Genomic DNA, 24,518 nt, shown 5'->3' on the forward strand with positions numbered 1-24,518 from the left:
GTTTTCTGAGGCACGTGTGAGCTAACAAAAACGAAAACACCGCCGGATATGTTGTGCCGATATTTCTCGAGTCTGTCAGAATGGACCGGAGGCGGGTGGGTTGTGGCAAATGGCGATGTTCTTGCTTTGTAAAATACATCTTGCCATCTGTGGAACTCACACATTTCGGCTCATGATGGAAAGGCTTTTTGTCAGACCCAGACGTACTGTTTTTCACCAACTTACGAGCCAACCTTCAACTTATTAAATTCATGGTTTATTCCCCTAAATTCCTATTACTTCCCATGGAAAGTTTCAAACTTTGAAATTCATGGACTTTTCCAACCCAAATGTCTGCGTTTGTCATGACAATTTAGAGAGATTGTCTCCCAGAAGGAAACCTTCTAATCCAGGGTTTAAACCTGTCCTCCAGCTCAAGACCTTGTGGCTAACCTTGTACGAGGTTCTTACGTAAGATCTTTCTGCCTTGTAGGATTCTTCAGTGAAATCCCGTACTCCTTCGACGACTACGCCAGCCCGGACCTCCAGCATGACACTACCCGCGCTCCCCCTCGCACCCGTGCCCTCAGGCCTGCCACCAGAGGCTCAGCGGACCTCGCCTCCTCAGCAACCTCAGCTCAAGCTGGTGCCAAGTCAAAGCGGAATAGTGCTGTCCTGGTGCGTGTCCGAAACGGATCATTCGTGCGCGGCTGTTGAAAGCTATCACCTCTATGCCTACCACCAAGACAACTCAAACAGCAATTCAGGTCAGCAGCACTGGAAGAAGATCGGGGAAGTGAAAGCCCTTCCCCTGCCTATGGCCTGCACTCTGACCCAGTTCCAGTCTGGGTCCACTTATCATTTTGCAGTTCGAGCCAAAGACATCTATGGGCGCTTTGGCTCCTTCTGTGAACCCCAGTGCACAAATGTTATCAATCCCAGCTCAAATTGAACACGTACAAAAATAAGTTGCATCTGACTGTTCATTACTTCTTTTAGGCAATGTATGTCTTAGGAGCTCCAATATTGTTCATTGTTGACATAGAGTATCTGTAAATACTTCCCAACCGACTTCTGACTGACTTGGAAAGTTGAAGCAGCAGATGTTGTAGTTCAGTGGTTGACGTATTTGATGTATTTTTCATAATTGATACTGTTGTATATAAGTGAACTACTTCTCCAGCTTCTCACGGTCCATGTCAGATAATTTATGTTATTGGCTCATGTAAGTTGCCCAGGTGATGTTTGCTTTACTGGAGACACGATGCTCAGACTGTCTTGTCAACAGAATTGCACAAAATGTATACGTGTGGTAGGAACTGAATGATAACTTTTGTAAGTTTTGTCTGGTAACCAGACTTGTGACAACACAATAAAAGGTTTTATTAAAGCTCCTCCTCCTTAATTCTTAATGGGTATTATTTATGACTGTAATTTAATTACTTTAAAACACTATACAGTGGGTGTAAAAAGTCTACACATCCCTTTTCAAATGAAGGCTTTTGTGATATAAAAATAAATTACCAAGTTAAATTATTTCAAATAACCTGTTGAACGCAATTGGAAAAATAAAATGGGTGATGTAAATATAACCAGCTGAAAAAGTGTGGTTGCACTAGTGGGCACACCCTCTTCTAACTGGGGGTGTGGCTATGTTCAAAATCAACCACTTACATTTAAACTCATGTTGAATGGGAGAGGCACACACCTGCCATGAATTAGGGTGCTTCTGATTGACCCCTAAATGAACTTGAGCGGTTCTTGTAAAACTTTCTTGAAATGCTGCCACATTCTTCAGCATTATACATGACCTGCAGGGAGCTTCCACAACATGCTACTTCTCCCTGCAAAATTTACTCTTTTTTTTTTTTTTTTTTAGTCTCTTTCCTCATTAGTTTTTTTGTTTTTCTGGTGAGTCTCCGTTCCCATTTCCTTTCACAGTGGGCCATGTTTTGCCCTCGTCTTGGATGTTTGTCCTGGTGCTTTTGTTTGCTTTTCCTTGCCATATCATTTCTGCTTAGGGCTGTCAAAATTGAAGTGTTAATTCAAGATAATTTTTTGTAAAAAAATTGTGATTAAATATTTTAACTAAGTTGTATTCACTTCAAACGTGTATTTGCATATCTTACAATGGCAAATCCAAACACTGTACCATATTAACGATAAAGATAAAGAAGTCCTTTTTAGTCCCACAATGGGGAAATTTGCAGTGTTCCAGCAGCAAAGATATAGATCGCACAGAGGCGGCGGTGCAATGTAGCTGTTTATGTATAACATAAGTAGCAGAAATTCAAGTGTAAGGAGACACTCCAAATGTCTGTACATGGTACAGAGGGGAATAAATAAAAATGAGCTGTACATCTTTAGCACATCATCTCAGAACAAAACACTGTGCTTAAATTACCGCTGGGCCTTGCAAACCAACACTGCAGTAGTGTGGTGCTTGTGGGTACTACTAAATGTTCTGTATCCGTTTTTAGAATTGTTTCTAAGAAAAAATCACTTAAATTGTATTCAAGGATCAAAGCAAGCAATTAGAACAGTCTTTGGTATAAAATGCATTTTGTTTTTTTTAAATTACAACTTTATGTAGCATATTTTACAGTAGCTGGAGCTGTAACAAAGCGCTTTCCATATGGAGTTATCTAATTTAGCGCGAAAGTAAATTACCTGTTACAAGCTTCACAAAAAATTCTAGCGGAAAAAATGCAATTAATTACAGAATTTTTTCTATTAATTAGTTAAATTTTTTTAATCGCTTGACAGCACTGTGTATAAATATGTTTGTGGCCAGTTGCCCATCCTTGCACGAGAACCTAACTTTTTCCAAATTTGAATTTACAGAATATACCAGTAGAGGGAGCCATTGCTCGCATAATGTAAGGCAAGTTTTCTTCCCAATTGTTGCAACATCCCTTTCGGAGCGTCTCATTGATCAATCCTATGAGGGACCCCACCTCTCCACAGCTCTCCCTCACTCCTTCGCTTTCTCTCTCTTTGGAGGAGAGCAAGTGAGCACGTTTTGACTTGAGCGTTGCGCCTCACACCAACCAGTGGTGCTCTTGCCTCCACACTTGATTGCGAGTGGCATGTCCAACATCTGCGCAGGCGGAGGCTTAGCGCATCTTGCATCTTTCTTTGAGCCGGAAAGCAAGAGGAGAAGACACTCTGAAAGAGTGGGGGGTTCAAACTTACTGCCCCCCACTCTTTGCCTCACTAACAAGAGCAAACACGGAAGGCTTTGGAGTATTCAATTTTTTCTTTCGTTTTATATTTTTCCTCTTCCTCATCGCAGTGCTGGGAGGTGCTTCTTCTTTTCACATAGTCTCTCTGTCCATTATCTGCCTCCTCATCTATTTCTCCATCTACCTGGTTTACAATTTTTTTTTTTCTTTATGATTGACCAAAGTGGACTTTTCTCGTCATCGCCAACATTTCTTTTCCCTTCTGATGCTCTCTTGCCATTCCATCTCTTTCCCTATATGCCATCTTTTACCAATTTGGAACAATTTTGCTCCCAAGAAAATCTATTCCATGACTGACTTTCCCCCTTTTTTTTTTCTTCTCTCTTGATCCCATCCACACCCCTTTACTTTGCACCACACTCTTGCGGGATTCTTAGATTACTCTAGGTAGGTTAACTATCGTTTAGTGTCTGTCTATCTGTCTGTCTGTGTGTATTTGTGTGTGCTTTACGTATGCATAAAACACACATCAACAATATCAAACATATGCGCACAACCACCGTCACCCAAACTTAAGGTCGGGGCCCAAAATGGGCTGCAAGTGTTTTATTTATATTATTTTATCAGGTGAATGGTTGAGAGGAAAACGTACTTTTTTCTTGGTTGATCCATATTTGTTGTAATAAATTCAGTCTGTTGTGTTTAATCAATGTCATGATATAGTTATTAATAGGTGTGAGTCGTTCGGACAAACCACATTCTAATTTGAATAAGAATAGTTTCTTAGTTGAGAAAGTTGGGAAACAAACTGTTCACATCCTACCTTCCTCATGTGTTTTTTTTTTTGTTTTTTTTTCCCAAATACACGTCACACCTTTTTTGCTTTGCTATACCAATGCATGTTGTTGTCATGTTGTCAACTAAAGGCTTTGCCTTTGTTGGAATCCAAGGGGGCTTTCAATGCAATTTTGGCTTGTAAGTAAATCCAATCCAATCCAACTTTTTTTACATAGCGCATTTCACAACAGCTGGAACTGTTCTACATTCCTCACGGAATTGAGTCAAAATGCTTTGACTTATTTAGATTTTTGCCAGTAATTTCAAATGTCATATTTAGTATTCCTGCACCCTTTATAACTGCCCAAATCAGTAACTATGAATTTATTATTTGAATGTATCTAAAGCTTGCATCTACCTCCCCTTAATGTGACGTGACAGACTGATAGACAGATGAAAACAGACATGTCTCCAAAACAGACATGACTAACCGATCTCACCCCCCCCGCCCCCCCATTTTTGTTTTTATCGCTCTTACACCTTTTCTGGGCGCTCCCCATTTTCAACCCCAGGTGAAACATTGTCACCATTTTGCGTGGAGGGTGCCCTTATTAAAGCCAAAAGTGCTCCTCCCTTTTGCTCTACCTTTTGCTTTTGTGTCTCAACGGCGCAGCCCTGTAAAAAAATTTGACTGTGCTCTGTACATTATGTGAGGCAGAAAAGAGTTTGAGGTGAGTAGAGCCTATAGCACAAGTGAGCATGAGTAGTAGGTGTGTGCACATAAGACTGATCTGCATGGAAATGTATTGTGCATGAACTTTCCTCAGTCTGCAGCTCCACTCTTTCACCCGTTGTGACTAATTGGTTGCTTCCAGGGCCCAGCTTTTGATCTTTATCCATCTCTTATCTAAAAGTATACACGCTGCTTCATCTCCCTCAATGATACGCACTACATCACCTTGATGACGATTTTAGCCAAAAAGGGAATCCTCTCACTCCTTGACCTTTTCTAATTGATTGCAGAAAGCCGATCAAAGTGTTTATATGCGCCCAAGTGGCTCCGTTGGTTTACATAAGTAGCCTCAGTCGTTTAAGCGTGGTGCGTTGTGCAAGCGCATGTAGTCTCGATTATGCAATTGTGTTTGCGCGTCATGGTGCATTTTTGATGGGAAAGTTGCAATATTGCACCTCAGTGGACTTTCATGCTCTCATTTAAAAGCAATCAGAACTACCCTTTCTTTGATATGTGTAGTTTTTCGTGTGACTGCGTGTATTAATGTTAGAACTTGGGAAGTTAAAATAAAATGTGTTTGTGTGTAATTGACATTAAATTTAAATCTGTTGCTCATATTAAACTGAACAGTGGGACAATTTCTGCAACCGCATTATTTCTATTTTTGGTTCTATCCCACTTGCCCACATTATCAACAATTTTAATGTTCTCTGGCAGCATCACCTCCACAAAATCCAAATAAAAAGCAAAGCAAACTTGCAGCCTTTAATGCTCACTGAGAAGAAATCTCACAAAATGTGTTTGATGGTTTGAATTTCAAGTTTTGTTTGACTTCGGACTTTTTCAGTCAAATATTACATTTAGTATGAGCAAATTAAGTAACATCAGACTTCATCGTAAAATGACATGCGGTATCAAATTTAAAGATAATCTTACAAATTTTCATTGGAAATATTTAAATGAGCAACAATGAAGGAAAAACGTTGCCAAGTTCGCCCTGCTTGAACGCTTTCTATTGCCACACTGAATGCTGTTAAAAGTTTCAAGTAGATTTTAAAGGTTGCAACTCTTTGCCCGAACAGTTTGAATGATTTAGATGAAAGTGGTGAGGAAATGCTACGCTGCTAGCGCACGGCTGTTTAAATATAAAGGCTTCAAAGGACATGACCACCTCTTGGGTGTGAGTTCTAATGAAGGATTTATGTTCAAAAGAGGCGTCATTAGGTGTGAGTGTAGATTGTTAACACATTCAATCCATAAGACATATACATTTTCAAAAAACGTAGTACCCGCCTCCCAAAGACGTATTTATACGTCTTAGCCTTTTTTTGTTTTTTTTTGCCCCATTACGCCGTGTTTTTATAGCATTAGAATACAATATTCTGTTGGCCACGCAAAATCAGTCAAAATCCAGAAAAACGCTGCAATTGAGGGGTTTCTTCTAGTGAAAATTCTGGAATTAAATGAGTTGACATCGCTGATAACATGCAGCAACAAAACACTAAGCAATTCTTGGATATTATATCCAGTAAGTGTTGGAAGACAATTTGCAATTAGCCTCAGGTGTGGCGGTGTACACGCAAAATAAGTGGATGTTCTTTGAAATGATTGATCGATTCATGGATCTGTTAATTTAGCCGTTGAGCTCCTTGTTGCTGAACAGCAGGTTGTGCTGAAATATTCAACAGTTGTAAATCTGCATTCAAAGGTTTAGAAAGTTAAATTATGTTCACTTGTAAAGTTAATTTTGGTTTTGTGAGCACAGCAGTGTCGAAACAGAACAGCCTAACGGATTTCATCTTCAAGAACTAAAATCTCAAATACAGTTCAACCTCTATGATGGAACATGCCCTGTTTGGCAACGTTGGTCTACTGTTAGTTTGTTAAAATTTCAAAATGGTTGTTTCAATATGAAGTTATCATACAAAAAGTGTAGTGGTGTCAAGCGATTAATTTTCTTTAACTAATTAATCGCAACAAAATCCGTAATTGCGATTAATTACAATTTTTTCAATTACTTTTTTTGTGACGCTTGTAACAGATATTTACTTGAATAATATCTTTTAATTAATGTAAATGCAAGTAATATGAAGTGTAATTTAAATCAAAGATTTAGATTTGTTTTAATAGCTTTCTTTGATCCATGAATATGATCTAAAAGGAGATGCCAGACTCCATTTTCTTAGAAGCCATTCTCCAAACTGCCACAGTACATTTAGTTGTGCCCACAACCACCCACACTCCGGCAGTGTTGGTTCTGAGATGATGTTTAGCTAATATTTGAATTTGACTTTGCTTAAGTACGCAAATTATTGTTGAAACAAATAATGCCGAGTTAAAATATCTAATCGTGTAAATTTGTTTTAAAATGAATCTCGAGTTAACACTTTAATTTTGACAGCCCTGAAAAAAAAAGAATAATGAATTTGTTCCAGAGTCAAACTGTTGCCATTAAAATCTTTAACTCCACGGATTCCTTTTGTGTAACACTTGAACATTCTGAGCTGTCATTCAATTCTAAAAATTATTTGAGGTCTGTTAACATTAAAACAAAGAAACGGTGAAACACCTGGCCCTCAACTGACAAACGACTCCCACCAGACAACTGGGACAGGCTTGAGCTTCCCTGACGTTCTCAACAAGATCAGTCAAAATATTTCAATGAAAAATCCGTACGAGCATGAACAGGTCCTTGGTGGGTAAAAGGTTAGAGACCACTGCTCTATGTCTTTGGCGGTGTTTAAACGTTTCAATGGCAGACCACTTGTGGTCAGCTAGCAATTCATACGTCTACCGTTTGAGGTTTGGGGTTTAAATCTTGCCTCTTGCCTTCTTGCGTCGTTTTTGTATGCGTTGCGAGACATATTTTTCCGGAAACTCGGCTCCAAAACTATGACATCAGGGCTGTTCAATTTTTGAGGTTCCACTCACTTTTGCTTTACAATATATTTAAAACTTGATTCATTAGTTCAATTAAAAAAAGTAATGAAGTAAATATGTTATTTCAATTTACGATGTGAAATAGCTTTTTTCAGTTATTTTGGTCACTATCTTACAGCGAACTAAAATCCCAAATTGATTCAATTTGCAAAATGATTAAAAAAAAATACAAATTAATTCGGGAGTCACCTTCTATAAATTATTTTCGAGTGTGGTTAATGAATCGATATAAAATGTGTTTAATTTAAATTGAACTACAGAGAAATTTATTTTTTGGATCTTCTATATCAATAGTGGTTTGTGTACGCACAAAACTAAAGCGCTGTTCCTCGAACAAAACCGCAACGCTGCAAATAGAAGCTCCAAGATGTTGACTGATAATTGAAGTGTATGCAAAGTGATGCTCGTCCTTCTCTAAACAAATCATTTTGTGACTCCTCTTCTCCTCGTCTCTTTCAGACTGAAGAAGACGAGAGCGAACCTTGAGCCGAAAAAGCGATAAACACGACTGGCTCTAAACCGAAGTCAACAGGCACATAGAAAGTCCAGGAGGAAAGAAGCTGAGTGTATATATAAATACATACGGTACACTGCTTCTCATCTCCTTCGCATCTCCACGGCAACCGTGTTTCGCGCAGACTTCTGGGAGGAGACCTGGCTGAGCTGTCGCCAGCGTTGGAGCAGGCGAGAGGAGAAAAAAAAAAAATGCCAATGAAGTACCATCCCTTCATGACGTTCCATCACCCTCGGCCCGCATCTTTTACTTTCTTGTAATTCGCATTTTACAGCTTGTGATTAACAAGTTAAAATTCCCACCAGCCTGACATTTCTTTTGGTTACATTTCCAAAGTTTTACATCACTCCTAATTGAACTGCATTTTGGAAAACCACTGCCTCCTCACACTTGACACTCCTTGAATTCTTCCGCACTGGCTTGCGGTCCTCCGACAAAGAGCAACCACCGCCCCCTCAGGCTTCCTGTGTGTGACTTCCTGTGCCCACCTTCCCTTCATCCGAGGCTATGAGAGGAGGAGTCGAATCCCAGCTCACTCCATCATGCCAGTTGTGAAGAGCAGTGAGGAGATCCGGGCTGGCAATGTTCAAGGTAGGCCAGCGATCGGACTACTTGCACATGTCTGTTAAGCCCTTTCCTAAGAATGTCACTCCAGTTACCGATTTTGAAGGCCCTGTCAGATTACACTGGCATGGCACCACATGGAAGCGGAAAAATGATTGGACAAGAACCTGAATTCTGATTGGACATGTAATGTAAGCAGTGTATCCCCGAAAATGTCTATGGGACGATCACTGTGCTTCTTTTCCACATTACGCCAATGGTGCGAAGCGCTGCTACATGCTGGCAGCGGCAAGATACTTTCTTGACTCCAGTGTGCACTTTGAGTCGCTTTTCTGGTCAATTTGAAAGCCTAAAAATGTTAAACTAATTCATTTAAATATATTATTAAATCTGTTTGATAAAACATGTATATTAGAGAAGAAAAATGGCAATGTCTTGTGTGCGGGCATGCATGGGCTGTCAATTAGTGTGTGTGTGTGTGTGTGTACTTGCTTCAGCCACGCAATGAGCCTATGCATTTGAAAATATGCAAATTAAGCAATTTTGATGATGGCTTCATTGATATTATTGGATTGAAAAATAAATGTATAACATGGACCACAGCACTAATGGTACAGAATATAATAATAATAATAATAATAATAATAAAAATAATAACACTAATAATAATAACAATAATAATAACAACAATAATAATAATAATAATAAATTATTATAAAAATACATTATTATAATTATTATTTTTAAACTTCACGTGCAGGGGTGGAGACAGGGAGGCTCTACCTGACCAATACGTCCCTGTTTTAAAGAAATAAGTGGCTTGCCCTGATCTGGTGAGCGTTTTCCGCCGCCGGCGTGTAACTGATGGCAGATCAGATCACATCAGCAGATAGTTGCATGAATCCATAAATAGTGTGACATCGCAGCAGCAGGGTCTGGGTTTGCTCTAAATGCTCACTGTATTCAACAAAGAAAAAAAATAAACAAGCCATATCATTATTTGATGCTTGAGTTTTCCCTCCCATTCTATAGACTCCAAATGTAGCTCACAACACCATACATTTATAATAATAATAATAATAGTAATTTTTTTGACCAGTTTTCCCCAACTTTTATTGACCCAAACCATATTTCACATGAGAAAAGGGGGGGAGCCAAAATACCATAAAATGGTTGATCCGTCCATGATACAATGCAACCCGACGGGGAAAACACTCAAACAAATTGTGCGTGTGCATGGAGTTCTTTTTATGGGCCCTGGATTTCATGAACCATTTTCAAACCGCCGACCACCAAGTGCATGTACAAAAACTGGGACTTCTATTTTGGTGAAGGAAATTGTTGAAAACCAAAAATGAGATAAACTGTGGTTCTACTTTTGGTAAATTCAATGCTGTATGCTTGCAGTTTGGCACATGCAGATTTGTGTATTTGAATATTTTTTACCATTTTTTAAAATATTAATAGATTTTTCTTCTTTTCTTCAATATTTTTAGATAGTTTTTTGAGGGGGTGGTTCAGCATTCAGAGTTTTAGAAAGAGAGTTTTTTTGGTGTTGAAAAAGATATTATATTTGTTTATTTGATTTATATGGTTCAATTATATGCATATTTTCAATTATTTGTCAGCTGGCCTGGGCTGTGACCCCAGCCAATTGCAGGGGTCAACTTTATATACAATAGAGACTTAATATTCAACTGACCCCACTTGTGAGTTTTTCTAAGATCTTCGTCTTTTGGGTTTTTTTTTTTTTTGCTTTGGACTTCTATACTCCGATATCAGTGTTATGCGGTGACAGTGAACCTGACTCATTTCTCAACAATCAGCCGTAAAAGCAATAGAACACTATTTGGACAGCAGTTAAGGAGTCATTAAAAGGTTAGTCGAGTACATTTCATACCAAATACAACTTAATTCTTGCAAAAGCCGACTATCCTTGGTGAACAATAATCAGCAATTCCTTGGAAAGCTTGCAGAGCTGGCCAAACCGTGTAACCTTCACAGCTTCTTTTCCTTGTGTGTGAAATGGAGAACATTTCAAATCCCGTCTATGCGCAGCCTCTGCTAGCGGTCCGGGATTTCTCTTTGGCTTTCTGCCTTGTGTGGATTACATTTTCTGCCCATCTTTTTTTGTCTCTTACCCCCTCAGCTTTGAGCGAAAACTTGACGAGTGCGTTCACCGGAGTGTGATGAAGCATCTCGTTATGACCCATGAGTATGACTCGCAGCAGGTGTGTGACGCTGCGGTCCTCCTGCATCACCATTGCTTTCGATACACCTCACAATGTTCAATCAATTGTTGCTACGCTGTAAAAACTCATAAACCTTTTTAAAATATGTCATACAGCGGTGGAAGTGAAGGATGATCAGCTGTACATTGTGATACCAATATTTCGTACGACTACACGACCCAGCGTGGCCTGACATTGCAGCGTGAACTTTGTTCACAGTACTCTGTTTGGAGGACATGCTCCCTGTTTAAGGATGTGTGAACGGGATGTCAACAGTTTTGTGCGCAGGCGTCGCCCTCACTCTGAGGGTGTGAGCGACAAGGAGGCCGTGACATTCCCAAGTCGTGCTGCTGCGTGTTTTTGGTTTGTGTATTGAAGGGATTACGAGAGCCGAGCCCCGACTCTCTTGTGATGCGCGTCCGTCCGCTGCTTAAGTGCAGAGTGGCAGCCGTTGAGGTGGAGCGCACACCAGAGGAGAGCGAGCGGCAACAAGATGTTGTCTGGACATTGCCCGATGAGGCACTTTTGGATAGACGCTGCCACGTGTGAGCAGCTTTCCAAATGTTGATTTGAGTCATGGAAGGATTACAGGTGCTGAGCAGCCTGGTGTTTGTTGTTTACTGAGAGCTGACGATAGGGGAGGGAGAGGAGCGGGAAACAGGAATAACCTCACTGCCTCTATTTTTGGTGCATCAAAATCTCCCAAATGTGGGAAAATGTTTTATGGGGCAATGAAACGGGTAGAACTTTTTCTCTTCAAAGTTATGTTTGGCGCAAACGGCTCATCAAAAGTGTACCTCTCCGACAGCGAAGCATGGTGGTGGCTGCATCATGCTTTGGGGCTGTTTTTCTTCAGCTGGAACTGGGGGCTGAGTCCGCTGCGGGGAATTATGAACAGGCAGTGTTTGTGCAAAGCCTTCGGGCGCTTGCTAGAAAGCAAAAAAAAAAAAAAAAAGTTAAGTAAAGCTGACGAAAATAGCTAAACTTTATTTGTGAAGCAATGTGTGCTGACTGCCACTGAACATGCGTTTGCCCGTGATCGGTTAATCAGAACACGGCTACAACCGTTCTTATAAAAGGGTGTGAACACTTGGGCAACCACGTTTTTTCAGTTGTTCATTTTGCCGCGACAGTAATGTATAAAAGCTGAATGTTGCTGAATATCCCAAAACTGCGATCAACTGTCACCAAAATTGATCTCGACACGTCTAATTAATTCCCATTTCGGATACTGAAAATATCAGAACTAGGGATGTTTACCGAGGCGGGGGACTAAACTGGCCCCTGGGATGACTTTTTTTTTTTTTTTAAAAGTGGAGGTATCAGTAAGCTTCGACCTTGAGGGTTCTGTTAATCGTCTAGGAGAAATCAATCCAATTGTTTTTCAATTTATTTCAGCACTATCAATTTTATTTAGCAAATTCTACCTCTGTGAGATCATTCCTAATTAATTAATGTACATATTAGTCATCTAAAATGCATGTTCACAATCTGAGCCTGCGCAATCGTATAATTGTATAAATCGTACAAATCCATTGTGCCGTATAACACGCCTACATCGTGTCACTGGATTGGGAACCCAGCCGCCAAAGGAACAGAATAATGGCATTTCAATTAACTTCAATGCAAAAAATGGATTTGATCCGAGTAAATGGAGTCATGAAGCTTGTCACAACACAGACTAACATGGAAGTCAAGGTGTCACTGTAATTTTAATTATTTACACAATACAGTAGTGATGATTTACCTTAAATTATATATATATTTTAAACACCCTCCAGTTGTAAAACACCCAAAATTCAAATTCAATTCAATTGCATTCCAACAGAAGCAGCATGAACAACCCTCAACCTGAATTCAAAAGGTGAATATAAAAAGAAAACCGACAAGCAAGTGCGAATCCAATTTTTTTTTTTCTTTTATAATTCTACCTCACCCTCCCTACACCTCGTCATGTGTGTCTGTGATAGGAGGAGGACGAGCTAAGAATAGAGAGGAGGGGGCCCAATGCTGCGATGCCGCCTCTACCCACGCTGCTGCGCTCCTTGGCGTGCTGCTCAAACAGCGCTCGCCCCCCAGATCTGCAGCACAGATCTGCAATGTGTGCAACACAAGAGATGTTTTTTTTTTTTCCCTCGTTTGGTTGAGCTCTTTTTCTCTCCCTCGCTCGCTCTCCCCCAGACGCTGCAGCCTTTTTGCGTCCTGGTTGTGAGTGACAACGAAAAACGTGATCACAAATTTCATCAAGAACTGCCACTTTGCATGCCACGTCCAAAGGGGGTCTTTCAACACTCTTCTGAAGGTTTTCCACACAAATGGAAACACACTGACAGAACAAAAGGAAAAGATGAGATGCGTGGTTGTGGTGCAAAGATGAAAAGAAGCTGTTGGGGGGTGAGGGCGGAACAAGACAACGTAATACTTGATGGCACAGTCCTCAAACGCTGAACCGAAACTAGATATGAGGATTTACAGGAAAACGTCTAACTTCAGACACAGAACTCTGGAGAGGCGCCTCTCTCATGGGAATCCAAGATGAAGGAATATGATCTGATTGCAAGCTTCTGAAAATAATTGGGTGAATTGCAATCAATCGGTGACCTTTAATGGGGAGCCAGTGAAGAATGCCAGTCAAAAATTGTTTGACCTGTTGAAGCTCAATTCATTTCACTTTACAACAAGTGGCAGTTTGACAGATGGAATTAGTCAATACTCTTTAAAAACAAGGCTTCATGCTGTGTATCCGCTGAGGGTTATTGTCAAACTAAAGAAACGCAAAAAGATATACAAGCCGCACCAGACTATAAGCCGCAGTTTTCTATGTTTAAAAAAATAGTTGTTTACTGCATGTACAGAACGATTTTTGTACTGTGGATGCACATAAAGGTACAAAAACATTCTTAAAACAGTGCCTTTTAACACGGCAACAACTTTGCTAATTAAAACAGTACAGAGCTAAGAAAAACAAAAACAAAAAAATCGAGATTCATTTAGCGTATTCCCGAACTATAGAGCGCCCCTACTGATGAAAGAAAAATCCACAGAAGAGCCGCACCGTTGTATTAGCTGCATGGTTTAAAATCCAGGGGAAAAAAGTAGCGGCTTAAAGTCCGGAAAATCCATTTGTCCGTCACTGAAGTCTGCTTGTGCTGCACCTGCCTGTGACGTACTAATTACGTTCTTGACGCCGATAATGACTGACGTGTTCACCGCTGGACGACTTTCGTCTTCGCAATATTCAACACCCATATGGCATATATCGCAATATCATGCCGCCATGCAGCCTCCACCACCTGAATATTAACATAATACAGGCAACTCCACAGGCACTCGGGCTAACAATTAGCATTCACGTGGCTGTTGTTACCCTTTAGGCAACACATGTCCAAACATTCTGCAACGCATGTCGAACATTCTCACGGCATAAAGGGCTTTAGTTTTGTAAACGGTGCATCTGTGCCCTCGTTCATTATTTAGTGAAATATTTGTATTTTCTCTAACCAAGCAAGAATGGATTGGATGCAAATACTTGCGTGTTTGATAGAATTTGCAATAGCATACTCAAAAACTTAAATTTTGTGTAGCTGCTGCTAATCAAGGTACCATTGAATTTCCATTCTCTTGTTCTGTGTTGAGATTTATTATCTTTGCTAATGCAACCGGACAGCTCTTTCTATCTCACCACCTGTTCCTGTGAATATGTCTCTTAGAGACACAGTAGGGCGTCAGAGGGCGTGCATGGAGTCTGTGGGTTGTCACCTGTTAGTGGCGCAAGATCAGGAATTTTTGGAAAGCAGCAAGCTGCAAAGGTGAGAGTGACAGAACGCCTCCCTGCAGGGTAGACACAGCTGCGAGAGGAAGGCGCGGCAGTTGTTAGCGCTCGTGAAGATGCACAGCACAGGGGATCAGTGGTCAGGAAGAAAGGCGAAAACGTGAGCCGTGATCTCTTCGAGGGGACAAATCGCAAAGGTGGAAGGTGGCGCGACGTGTTGTGATATATCGGCGCTGACAAGTAAAGCGAATCCATCGACAATCGCAAATCTCCTTCCTCAATTGCTGCTTTTAGTCAAATTGACTTGCGAGATAACATAAGCGCACTGGAGCGAAGGTTCAAAATAGGCAAAAAAATATCAGATGGTGTCACATGTTCTTTCCCTTGACAAAAGTCGAAAAGAACTTTGCAAGACCGATGCATTTGTGAGGTGAGAACATGGTTTGCAATCTCTGAAATTCATCTGGGTACTTTTGAGACTCTTATTCGCTTCTGAGTGAGCGTCCTTTTGACGAGATGCGTTTTAAATTGAACTTGCTCCGATTACACTGAACTAATGAGACGATTTGATCGCACACGGCATTCTTTTTCTGCCCTTCTTTCGATCTAACGGGCACACCGATGATACAATACCAACAAAAGATGCGAGTTTTGGCTGAAAGAAGGACGAGGGTTGCGCATTTCATCAAGTAAGAAATTCCCAGAAATGACACAAGAACTGGAGTGAACAAAACATACTTTTCAAATCTATTAAAGATGTGATGAAAAGTCTCCATTCAAGCCCGGCACAATCAGGACTTCAGCACATGTTGCCCTTTTTTGACCATCAGTCCTGCCAGACGGAGAGCCGCCTCCTCCACGGGCTTGTATCGTCGAAGACCTTGCAAATATGATTTGTTTCAGTTGAACCAAATCTGTTTATCAATTAATTTTTAAACAACAACCTGTGATAATCTTTTTAAGTGTTCTGTTCAATGCCAGTGTCGTACATGTATGTGGAAACAAGTATGAAGACCTTAAATATCCAGAGTGATTGCTTCTGAAATAATTAGCATTGATTTTTACCATCGCAGCAGATTTGGAATCATTTTAAGTGTTATGCAACGGTTCCTGAGTGTTCTCCCCTAATGACAAGTATCAAAGAACAGGATGTGTCCCACGCCACATGTGACGTCTCCGTGAATAAAAATCGGTCCATCTCTTCAGCCAAACATCATTCAGACCACAGCTGCTGTGGGCAGAGCGGCAGCCCAAAATTTAATGGGCACACAAAAAGGCGTCACGCATCAGCCCAAGACACCGTTATTGCTTCTGAGTGTGTGAAGAAACGTTTTTTTTTTTTTTTCAGGTTTTGTCTTTCGCCGAAAAATGGTTTGTTCAGGCAAATTGACTTGTAAGACAATGGATCATCCTTCATAATTTTGCAGGATGAACTTATATATAATTCAGTCTTGAATATTCACTTTATTCGTAGTATTCTACTTTTTAATGACAGATTTTTATATATATATATTTTTTTTAGTAATCGAAGCATTCCCCAAAAATGTTTTGACTGCGTTAATACCACAAAGGATTAGCCCAAAACACTTTAATATAACTTCAAATACGTTTTATAACGTCAACTCGTACATATAAAGAGCTTGTTGATAATTTGATGCAGACAAGTGGCATTGTAGGGCATTTAATAAAGAAAACAAATGTGCATGAGGTAATTTGAAGCGCCTGATAGGAGAACCGGTCCTTCAATTTCCTTGACTTATAATGCAAATTAGTCAATTAACCTATTACATTTCTATATCTATTTTAGATAGCAGAACATTCCCTGTCAAGTGAGTTTTTCCTCATAAATGACTTCAACATCTAAACAAACAGTAAGCATATTAGTACTTTTATTAAAAAAAAAAAAAAGAAATTCATGCAATCCATGCATGCAAATCACTTCAGGTGCTGTCATTGTTCTTCTGCTGCCACATTTTGCACCTCAAAGAACACTTCAGCTCCATTTATCTACTCTTTTTTGCTGACTCGAAATCAACACGCCATACTAAACGTACAGCAGCAGCTTGTCATTTAGCTTTGAAACAATGATGGTCAGCACCCTCCGAGGGTTGAGCGCCCCGTTCTTCCGCCGGGGTGGGGGGCGGGCGGGGGACACGTCTCTCTGCTGCTAAATTAATTCCAAAACAGTAGCTATACGGCAAGATTGGTGGAATAAATAACTTCAATGAGGTAATGAAGACCCCAGGGGATAGATGGGTCCTCAACCCTTCCGTTTCTCCCATCCCGCTGCAAATGTGTGCGTGTGTTTTGTTATCACGCTGCTGCTGTTATAATCTATGTGTGTCGCCTGGGCTGAAGAGAGCGTATCGCGTTACTTAAAGAGCAGAGGAAGCCTCAGTGTGACAGTGGAGATATTTAGTGTCTCATTAAAACCAAGAAAGGATTCTTCTCGACCAGACAAACATGTTGAATGTGGTGACAATGGCTAACTGATTCCTAATTCTGCCTTTTCGTTGACCATCAGTTGAATGTACATGGCATAAGACGCTTATCGTACTCCAACAGGGCAGCTGGATCATTCAAGAACACATTAATTTGCTGATTTCAAAACAGATCCGCGATCCAGAGGAAATTAAAGTGCGGCCTCCAGCGGCTCATATAACAGCCCGCCTACCGTGAATTTGCCAAATTAACCAGATTAACCACTCTGGGCCTGCTTGTTCTCATTAGGGTCAAAGGTGAGGTCGAGACAATCCGAGCTGACTGGGCATTGGTTGCCAGTCAATTGCGGGGGGGAATCTACACAATTTCTATTCATGTTTATGCATAAGCAAGCAATATTTTAACGGTTGGTCATAGCTGTCATTCACATGAACTCATTCACTGCCAGCCCAGGTAAAATGAAAGTACGTCTATATCCGTCAATGGTAGCGAATAAGTTAAAAAAAGAAAATCATCTACTCACTATTTGGCTTGGGGAAATAAAGAAGTAAAATTATCCATTGTTTGAGTCTACTAGTGTATCAGTCAACACCGAAAGCAAAATGAAACATGAGTAATGGTCTGTCAAAGAAGTGAGTGTGATTTTTAGGATGCGCTGCACGGGCTGTCTTATTAGAATGTAACAAAAATAAAGTAGAACTACTCACCCTTTGAAGTGTGATAGAGCTGTTGCAATAAAATAAGGTGTGAGACTCGTATTTTGTTTTAATAGAAGTGTAGAAAAGAGATTTACTATACATGCCTGCTACATTGCTGACTTTAAAATGTGTTTTCTGTTGTTGCGTACGGACACTTCCATTTTTTCCATTCCTACATTGCAATATGTTCCATTTCCAGTTCCATTATCGTCCAAATATTCCCTCCCTTCCATCTTTTCAACCCTTCAATGGAATGGTGACAATGACATCACAAAGGAGTCTCAGGAAAAGCAAATCAAACTGCATTGAGGACTGGATGCTCTCTGAGCTGAAGTCTCATGACGGCTGGGTTTTGCATGACTTTTGGGGTCTATTTTCAGACACTTTCGGGCTGTTTGCAAATTGTGTCTGGAGACGTTCCAATTGTAAGCTTCCACTGTATTCCCCCCGTTCTTTATTTTCGTACAGACTTTGGATCCATTCATCTGACAGCTAGATTAGAAAGTATTTATTAGTACTTGTGACAACCTGTCTTTCCACCCTGGGATTTAGTTGTCACGGTCTATTACATACGTGGCCATCTTTTGACAAGGTTTTTGGCAAACGTTCTGTCAGTTTGACTTTGCAAATTGATTAATTACAGAGGCTGCAAATAGAAAATGTGTTGGCTTCCACTCACCGTTGCGGAGAGAGTCATTACAGCCGCATGACGTCTGATTACCTGACTGAACACTGTAATGTCGCAGAGGTTTGACAAAGTTGCCACCCTGTGTCATTCACAAAACACGGCACTGGAATTTTTGGATGCCATTGATTGGCTCTTTTTTTTTTTTTTTTTTTAGCTGGCAAACTAGTGTGACATGACTCAAAGCGCTTTGTATGATCCTTGAAATCATTTGTTATTACATGCCGATTATGTGGCATGTCAGTAAACTAAGATGACACACAAGCTGCCTTTACCTGCGACTGACCGCCCACTTCATGTAAACGGGCCCCCTTAATAGATATGCCTGTCAGCTCGCGTTATCCACAATGCCTTTCACGCGCCGTACTGTAAAATGCAGCCCACCACCTCAAATCTCAAGGGACATCGGAGAGGCCGATTACGAGCGCCTACGTGAGTTTGAAATTGTGGGGCGCGTTCCGTCTTAATGCCTCTCATTCTGCTGGAGCTTGTGCTGTATGTTCCCACTAATCTGTAATGTTAAGGCACACAAATATGAAGGAACCTCAACAGCGACGTTAGTCGTAGTCACAGATGCACCTCTTGTATCTCATTTCTTTACTTTCTTATAGTTAAATAAGTCAAATTCCTTTGACTTATACACTGACTGAGGTCAAGCGCTGATTCTCATTCTGTGACAATATGAAATTGAGTGTAAATGGTTGTTTGTCTCTGTGTGTCGATGGAAATTTTCTGAATATATCTAATTAGTCTTAAAATGTTTAATTAACTCCAAATAATGAGAGGTGGGTAGAATAGCACAAATTGTAATCTAGTCAAAGTAATCTTACTTTAGTTTAATACGACTCAAGTAGTAATCTAAATTACAAATAAATTTACCAATGGAAATAAATATCCAAGTACTGAGTAACTGCTGAGTAACTTTTTGTATTTATTTTTAAATAGGACATGAATGTGGAATAGACAAAAATATAAAATCGGACAATCCAAATTCAAATAATTCGCAACTGTCGATATCCGATCACTTATCCTCACTCAGGTTGCAAGATGTAGCCTCTCCAAGGTAAATAAAGATTTCTGACACCAATTGCATAAATAATTTGCTTTTGTCCCGGTCCGCAAAGAGAGAGTCTTCAATCATGTGACTTGCCTGGCTTTGTTTAATTATTGAAATTGGGTCAATGGTAGTTACATTGGATTGATGTGACTATTTTTTTTTTTACCTTGCACATGACAAAAACTGCTTAAAAAACAAAACCTATGACTAAAAGTAACAAAATACTTTACTAAAATGGAACATTTTTGAACAAATAAAAACTAACAAACCCGCTTTTATAACCAATTAAACCAACTGTATTTGAAAAATAAAAATCAAAACAAAATGAAGCTGTCAGCAAAATCCTCACCTATTATAATCCTGGTTCGCACAAGCAATAACAAAGAAGAGTAACTGTATCTTAAAATACATGTAACTACTCCGACAAAGTGTGGCCATCCAAAAAGTTATACTTGAGTAAATTACACGGGAGAAAATCTAGCTTGCTTCCACCCACGTCTGCCAATAATACATCTTTTACATCCAGTGAGGAGGAAGAGCCACTGACATTTTTTTGGGTGGTTTTCTGTGCCATTTTTCTGCTCTAAAATATGTACCTCGGCTCAATAAAGCTTAGGAAGCACTAAATGTATGTCTTGAATGCGCAGTATTTGACCAAGACGAACAATTCATACCTCGATGGATCATGCCGAATTTCTCAGATGTCTAAAGGCAGGGACGCAAAGTGCTTGACCTTCTTCATGGACCGTTTGCATTGTGCTCATGAATCAGTGTGCCTGCGAGAAGGGCGACCGCGTGGTTATGCCCACTGCATATTGCGACGACTGTTTTTTTGCGCAGCTGCCGCTCATTTTTTTTTAATGCCGCTGCATATGTGAGTCTAATTGCTGCGTAAATGCTGTCAGTGTTCATCACGGCGAGAGACCTCGCCGCAGGGTTGGATGTGTGCGAGTTAAATGATCCACTTGTGTCACCCGCCATTTAAAAGGTATTAATTAGGGAGCCCTTTATGACAGTGGTGATATTGTATGGTACTGATTAGTCCAAATGGGCCAACAGCACCTTCTCTGTCAGCCTCCATCGAGCCTGTAGCTCTTTTGGGAGATTCATTTTTAATGTGAGGTACACTAAAAGGCGGCGCACTGGCTCATCTCTATCATAACATAGTGCCTGTGTGTGCGTGTGCGTGTGTGTGTGTGTGTCCAGTTTCGCACTATTCTTAATGGCCAGCTTTGTATTTGCGCCGGCACAGCGCCACCTCAAATAACAAGTAAAATGGCGCGTTATCGGGCGAGAGCATGCGAGGCGTTGCGGCTCACAAGTTGTATCTTCCTGTCCATCACCGTGTTGTGCAAGCACATTTGAATTGTTACTATGGCAACAGAGCACGACTGTTATATGTACGAATTCAAATGGGCGACTGTCACTCTGTGTTCTTGTCACATTTCTAGCCTTGACTTTTATATATTTTTTTTTTGGGATAGTTTCTCTCATTTGACCTGGCTCTGTGGATTCAATTGCCTTTTTGCTTCCTTTTCCCCCACACGCTGCTAGCATATGCAATTTTATTTAAGTAATCCGAGCCTCCTCCTTTCACCTCCAGTTCTTCTTATTCGTCTTCATGCTATTCATGTCCTCTTTTCGCCAATCTTTCGTGTGCTTTGTGTCGCCCCTTCGCAACTCCTTGCCGATGCATCTTCTGGGTTTCTTCTCGCCATTTCTTCCTCCACCTCCGTCTCTTTTGTGGATGTCTATTTATTCTCTCCTCTGCTCTCTGCTGCCTTCCTCCCACTCGCTTCCTCCTCCTTCTTTTCTTTCCCTCGCTTGGCTTCTGTCCTCGTGGAGAATTCAGCTAGTTTACAATTTCAATTTGCACCTGCAATTAAGACAGACCAACCTCTCGTTATCAGACCTCCTGTATAGTCGTCTTTATGCGGGCCGCACTTGCGTCCTCAAACGTCACCCAACTTTGCACATTTTCTGTCCCCAACCTCTCCCGTCTCGACTCACAACTTTGTTTCTATTCTTACAACTCGCGCACTACTTAATGACTAAAAGATGAACAAAGGTGTTGTGTGAGCAAGTCTTACATTTATGCCTCGTCTAAAATTCTCCTCCACGCCTAATTTAAAGTGCGACAAGCAACTAGAATTGCACCCCGTTGAGTGCAGGCCTCCAAAAAAGGCCTCGCACCAAATTGTACCCTTTCCAAGGCCTTGCTGTTCATGTAATATTCAAAGAAAAATGTTAAACGTGAGGAGTGGGGGATCTTGTCACAACACTGAAATTGAACAGGTTCTCCCGTGCACCATGAGCCACTGCCTCGAACGATGTATTTGGAAAACCTTTTTTTTTTTTTTATATTTAAATATTAATTTTCCATCAAATCATGTGACATTCAATACATCTTAACCAAGGTTGACAATAATCACGGAGGGCACCGTATCAATAATATCTTAAATAGTGTGCATGTTTTGGCGCTGTCAGGATGCTCGTGGACCCAAATTCTTTCAATGGCAGTTCCACGCTTCCGTAAAGTGACAACCGAGAACTGAGGTGAAAGGCTAAGATGTTTAAAAGAGCAGGCAACAGGTGAGGACAATGTGGCTGTGCATGAGGTATGTCAAGCTGAGGCACTAGAAATGGCTCACAGAAAGTGGGGTGAGCAGGAAATAAGCACAACCTGACAGGTGATTTTTTTTTTTTTTTTCCTGATGGGGAAAATGGGCTTGTTTCCTCGGAAGAGGTGTTCGATTGTATAAAATGTATCTATTAATAATCGGGTGCTTTGTGAATTGTCATTTGTGCAAAATACATTTCTGATTAAACACCCCTTGATGCAGTTGATGTAAAATGGAGAGCCCCACTGGCTACAACCGACGGAGGCTTTGTCGCCTGAATCAGTATTTTCAACCTCAATTGCAAAAGAAGTACACATTGGCTGTGTCCAAATTCCGGTGCTGCAGCCTCTGAAGGACCTTTCGCAGGCTGACTGGTTTGAAAGGCTCCTCCTCATGTAGCCTCTGTGGACCGCATAAAATATGGCACATTTGGACAGGCCTTACGTGTTGAAGAGTAGAAGAAGAAGGAGAAATGTAGGTTTCAAAAGTGTGCTCCGAAGCAGCCTTAGCTCAGGACCAGTCTCCATGGAAACGAAGGCCAGATTTGAAGGTTAGATTCAAATTTGAAAACCGTCTTGCGGTCAAATTTGGCCTTTGGAGGACACGGCCTTTGTCGTTCTTTTATATCCCTTTCAGCGATGTCTATGTGAACAGAAACGGTGCAGCAACTATGTAGACGAGCAATATAGAAAAACGCACAGTCATATATTCCTTCGTGCTTTCTCTCACATCCGAAAAGCATACATGTTAGTTATGTTCATTTAAAATTTCCCATAGTTGTGAATGTCTGGCTGCTTTTTTGTCATGTACCCTGCGAATGGCTGGCGAGCAGCTCAGGATCTTCGTTGCCTTTCGCCTAAAGTCAGCCGGGATAGGCTTCAGCACTGACACAAAATTGATGAGTAATTTTGTCCTACCCATCTATATTGCGATCCTATTCATGCACGCAAACTCACTTGCAGCTTTAAAAAACAAAACGCAGCATTATGTTCCCAACAAGCTATGACTAATAGTGTTTCTCCCTGCCTGTCACCTCCCTCTCCACTTAAGTTAAATCTCTCGCTTCCCCTCAACCCCTCCCGCTTGTCTCCTTTTATGCTCCACTGTGCTGCTTTTTGTGTGGCGGCTAATAAAGGAGCTGTAAATAATAGTAATAATACAAAATAATAGGTCTGCACTCGACGTCAGACAGGCTTGGAGGAGGAAACAACCGAGAGGAGAAAACACATTTGTAGGCTTGTGAAAGAGGAGAATCGAAATATTAAATGGGTGGCGTTAGTAAGCCACCCACTGCCTTTTGGGCCAGCCAGATTGCCTTTTTTGGGGGGCGGGAGTATTAGTTTTCAGCTTTTTTTATTTTATAAAGGTCACTACGTATTGTGTAAGAAAGTGAAGTACAATTTCCAAGAGACTGATTGACCTTCCTAAAAATGAAATCAATTCGGGCTGCACAATATTGGTTAAACTGAAGAATTTATATTTTTATTATCTCATGAAAGAAGTCATTTTTTCATGCAGGAAAATAAGCAGGCTGGATGCGTTCTGAGGGAATTAATTGTAATTCCTGAACTTTTGGGTGGCGATGCGCATTCAAGTCTGCATCTGACAAGTCCAATTCAGATAAAAGTATACAATAACGTAAGAAAATTATTGCATGTCTTTACGATATGCATTTGGCATAGGCCATTTTCACAATATTATTTTTATCAATATATTGTGCAGCCCAAAGCTATAATTTTAATTCGTTTTAGTTATGTAAAAGTTGTAAAATGTAATTTCAGTTGGTTATATATTTTTCGAAGAAGTCTCATTTTTATTTTTATTTGATTGATATTTTTTTTTATTTTCACTTTGAGTTTTTCATTAGTTTTGGTTAAACATGATAACACCCTAATAGACCCACATGGGGACAGTAGTATTGAAAAAAAAAAATTGGACATGGGAGGTTTTGGCCCGATCCCTGCGATATACTGTAGACAAACAATTTATTCAGTCACATTTACACGAATACACAACGCACGGCAATCTAAAGTCTTCAACAAACTTCACGCAAGTCAACACCACAGAACCTCTCAGCTGTGAGGAAGACATGCTAACCATTAAGCACCGCCTGAGAATTGATCTAAATTATTTGGTAATAACAAATTTACAAACTGACAAAATCAGAACTGTTACAAATCTATTACGACAATGTCACAATGTCTACTATTGTACAAATAACAATCAAAGAAATTGTTGAAAGAAAACGTTGGGTGTGTCAAAGTTTGCAAGTTTTAACAACAAAACAGATTTGCTGTTCTCTTGTTTGAAAGCAGCATAT

The 24,518-nt window shown here is 40.4% G+C and overlaps 2 protein-coding genes across 6 annotated transcripts in view; both read left to right on the forward strand.

Annotated features, from left to right (window-relative positions):
• The window catches only part of atf7ip (activating transcription factor 7 interacting protein), a 29,671-nt gene extending 28,292 nt beyond the window's left edge, over positions 1-1,379 (forward strand). For both annotated transcript variants that reach the window (XM_088301758.1, XM_088301759.1), the window contains exon 13: positions 473-1,379. In XM_088301758.1, the coding sequence (XP_088157884.1) occupies positions 473-931 (459 nt within the window). In that variant the 3' untranslated portion in view covers positions 932-1,379. The remainder of the gene's footprint in view (positions 1-472) is intronic.
• Positions 1,380-1,479: 100 nt separating this feature from the next.
• Positions 1,480-24,518, forward strand: part of grin2bb (glutamate receptor, ionotropic, N-methyl D-aspartate 2B, genome duplicate b) — an 85,731-nt gene continuing 62,692 nt past the window's right edge. The window contains exons 1-2 of one of the 4 annotated variants that reach the window (XM_088301754.1): positions 1,480-1,890; positions 8,074-8,719. In XM_088301754.1, coding sequence (XP_088157880.1) covers positions 8,711-8,719 — 9 coding nt within the window. In that variant the 5' untranslated portion in view covers positions 1,480-1,890; positions 8,074-8,710. Of the gene's footprint in view, positions 1,891-2,816; positions 2,864-3,185; positions 3,612-4,494; positions 4,673-8,073; positions 8,720-24,518 lie in introns of those variants that run through there. The other 3 variants (XM_088301757.1, XM_088301755.1, XM_088301756.1) reach the window with 3 other exon arrangements.

Source organism: Idiotropiscis lumnitzeri, chromosome 8 (genome assembly GCF_059441095.1).
Source record: "Idiotropiscis lumnitzeri isolate Australia: NSW breed Sydney's pygmy pipehorse chromosome 8, RoL_Ilum_1.0, whole genome shotgun sequence".
Lineage (NCBI taxonomy): Eukaryota > Metazoa > Chordata > Actinopteri > Syngnathiformes > Syngnathidae > Idiotropiscis > Idiotropiscis lumnitzeri.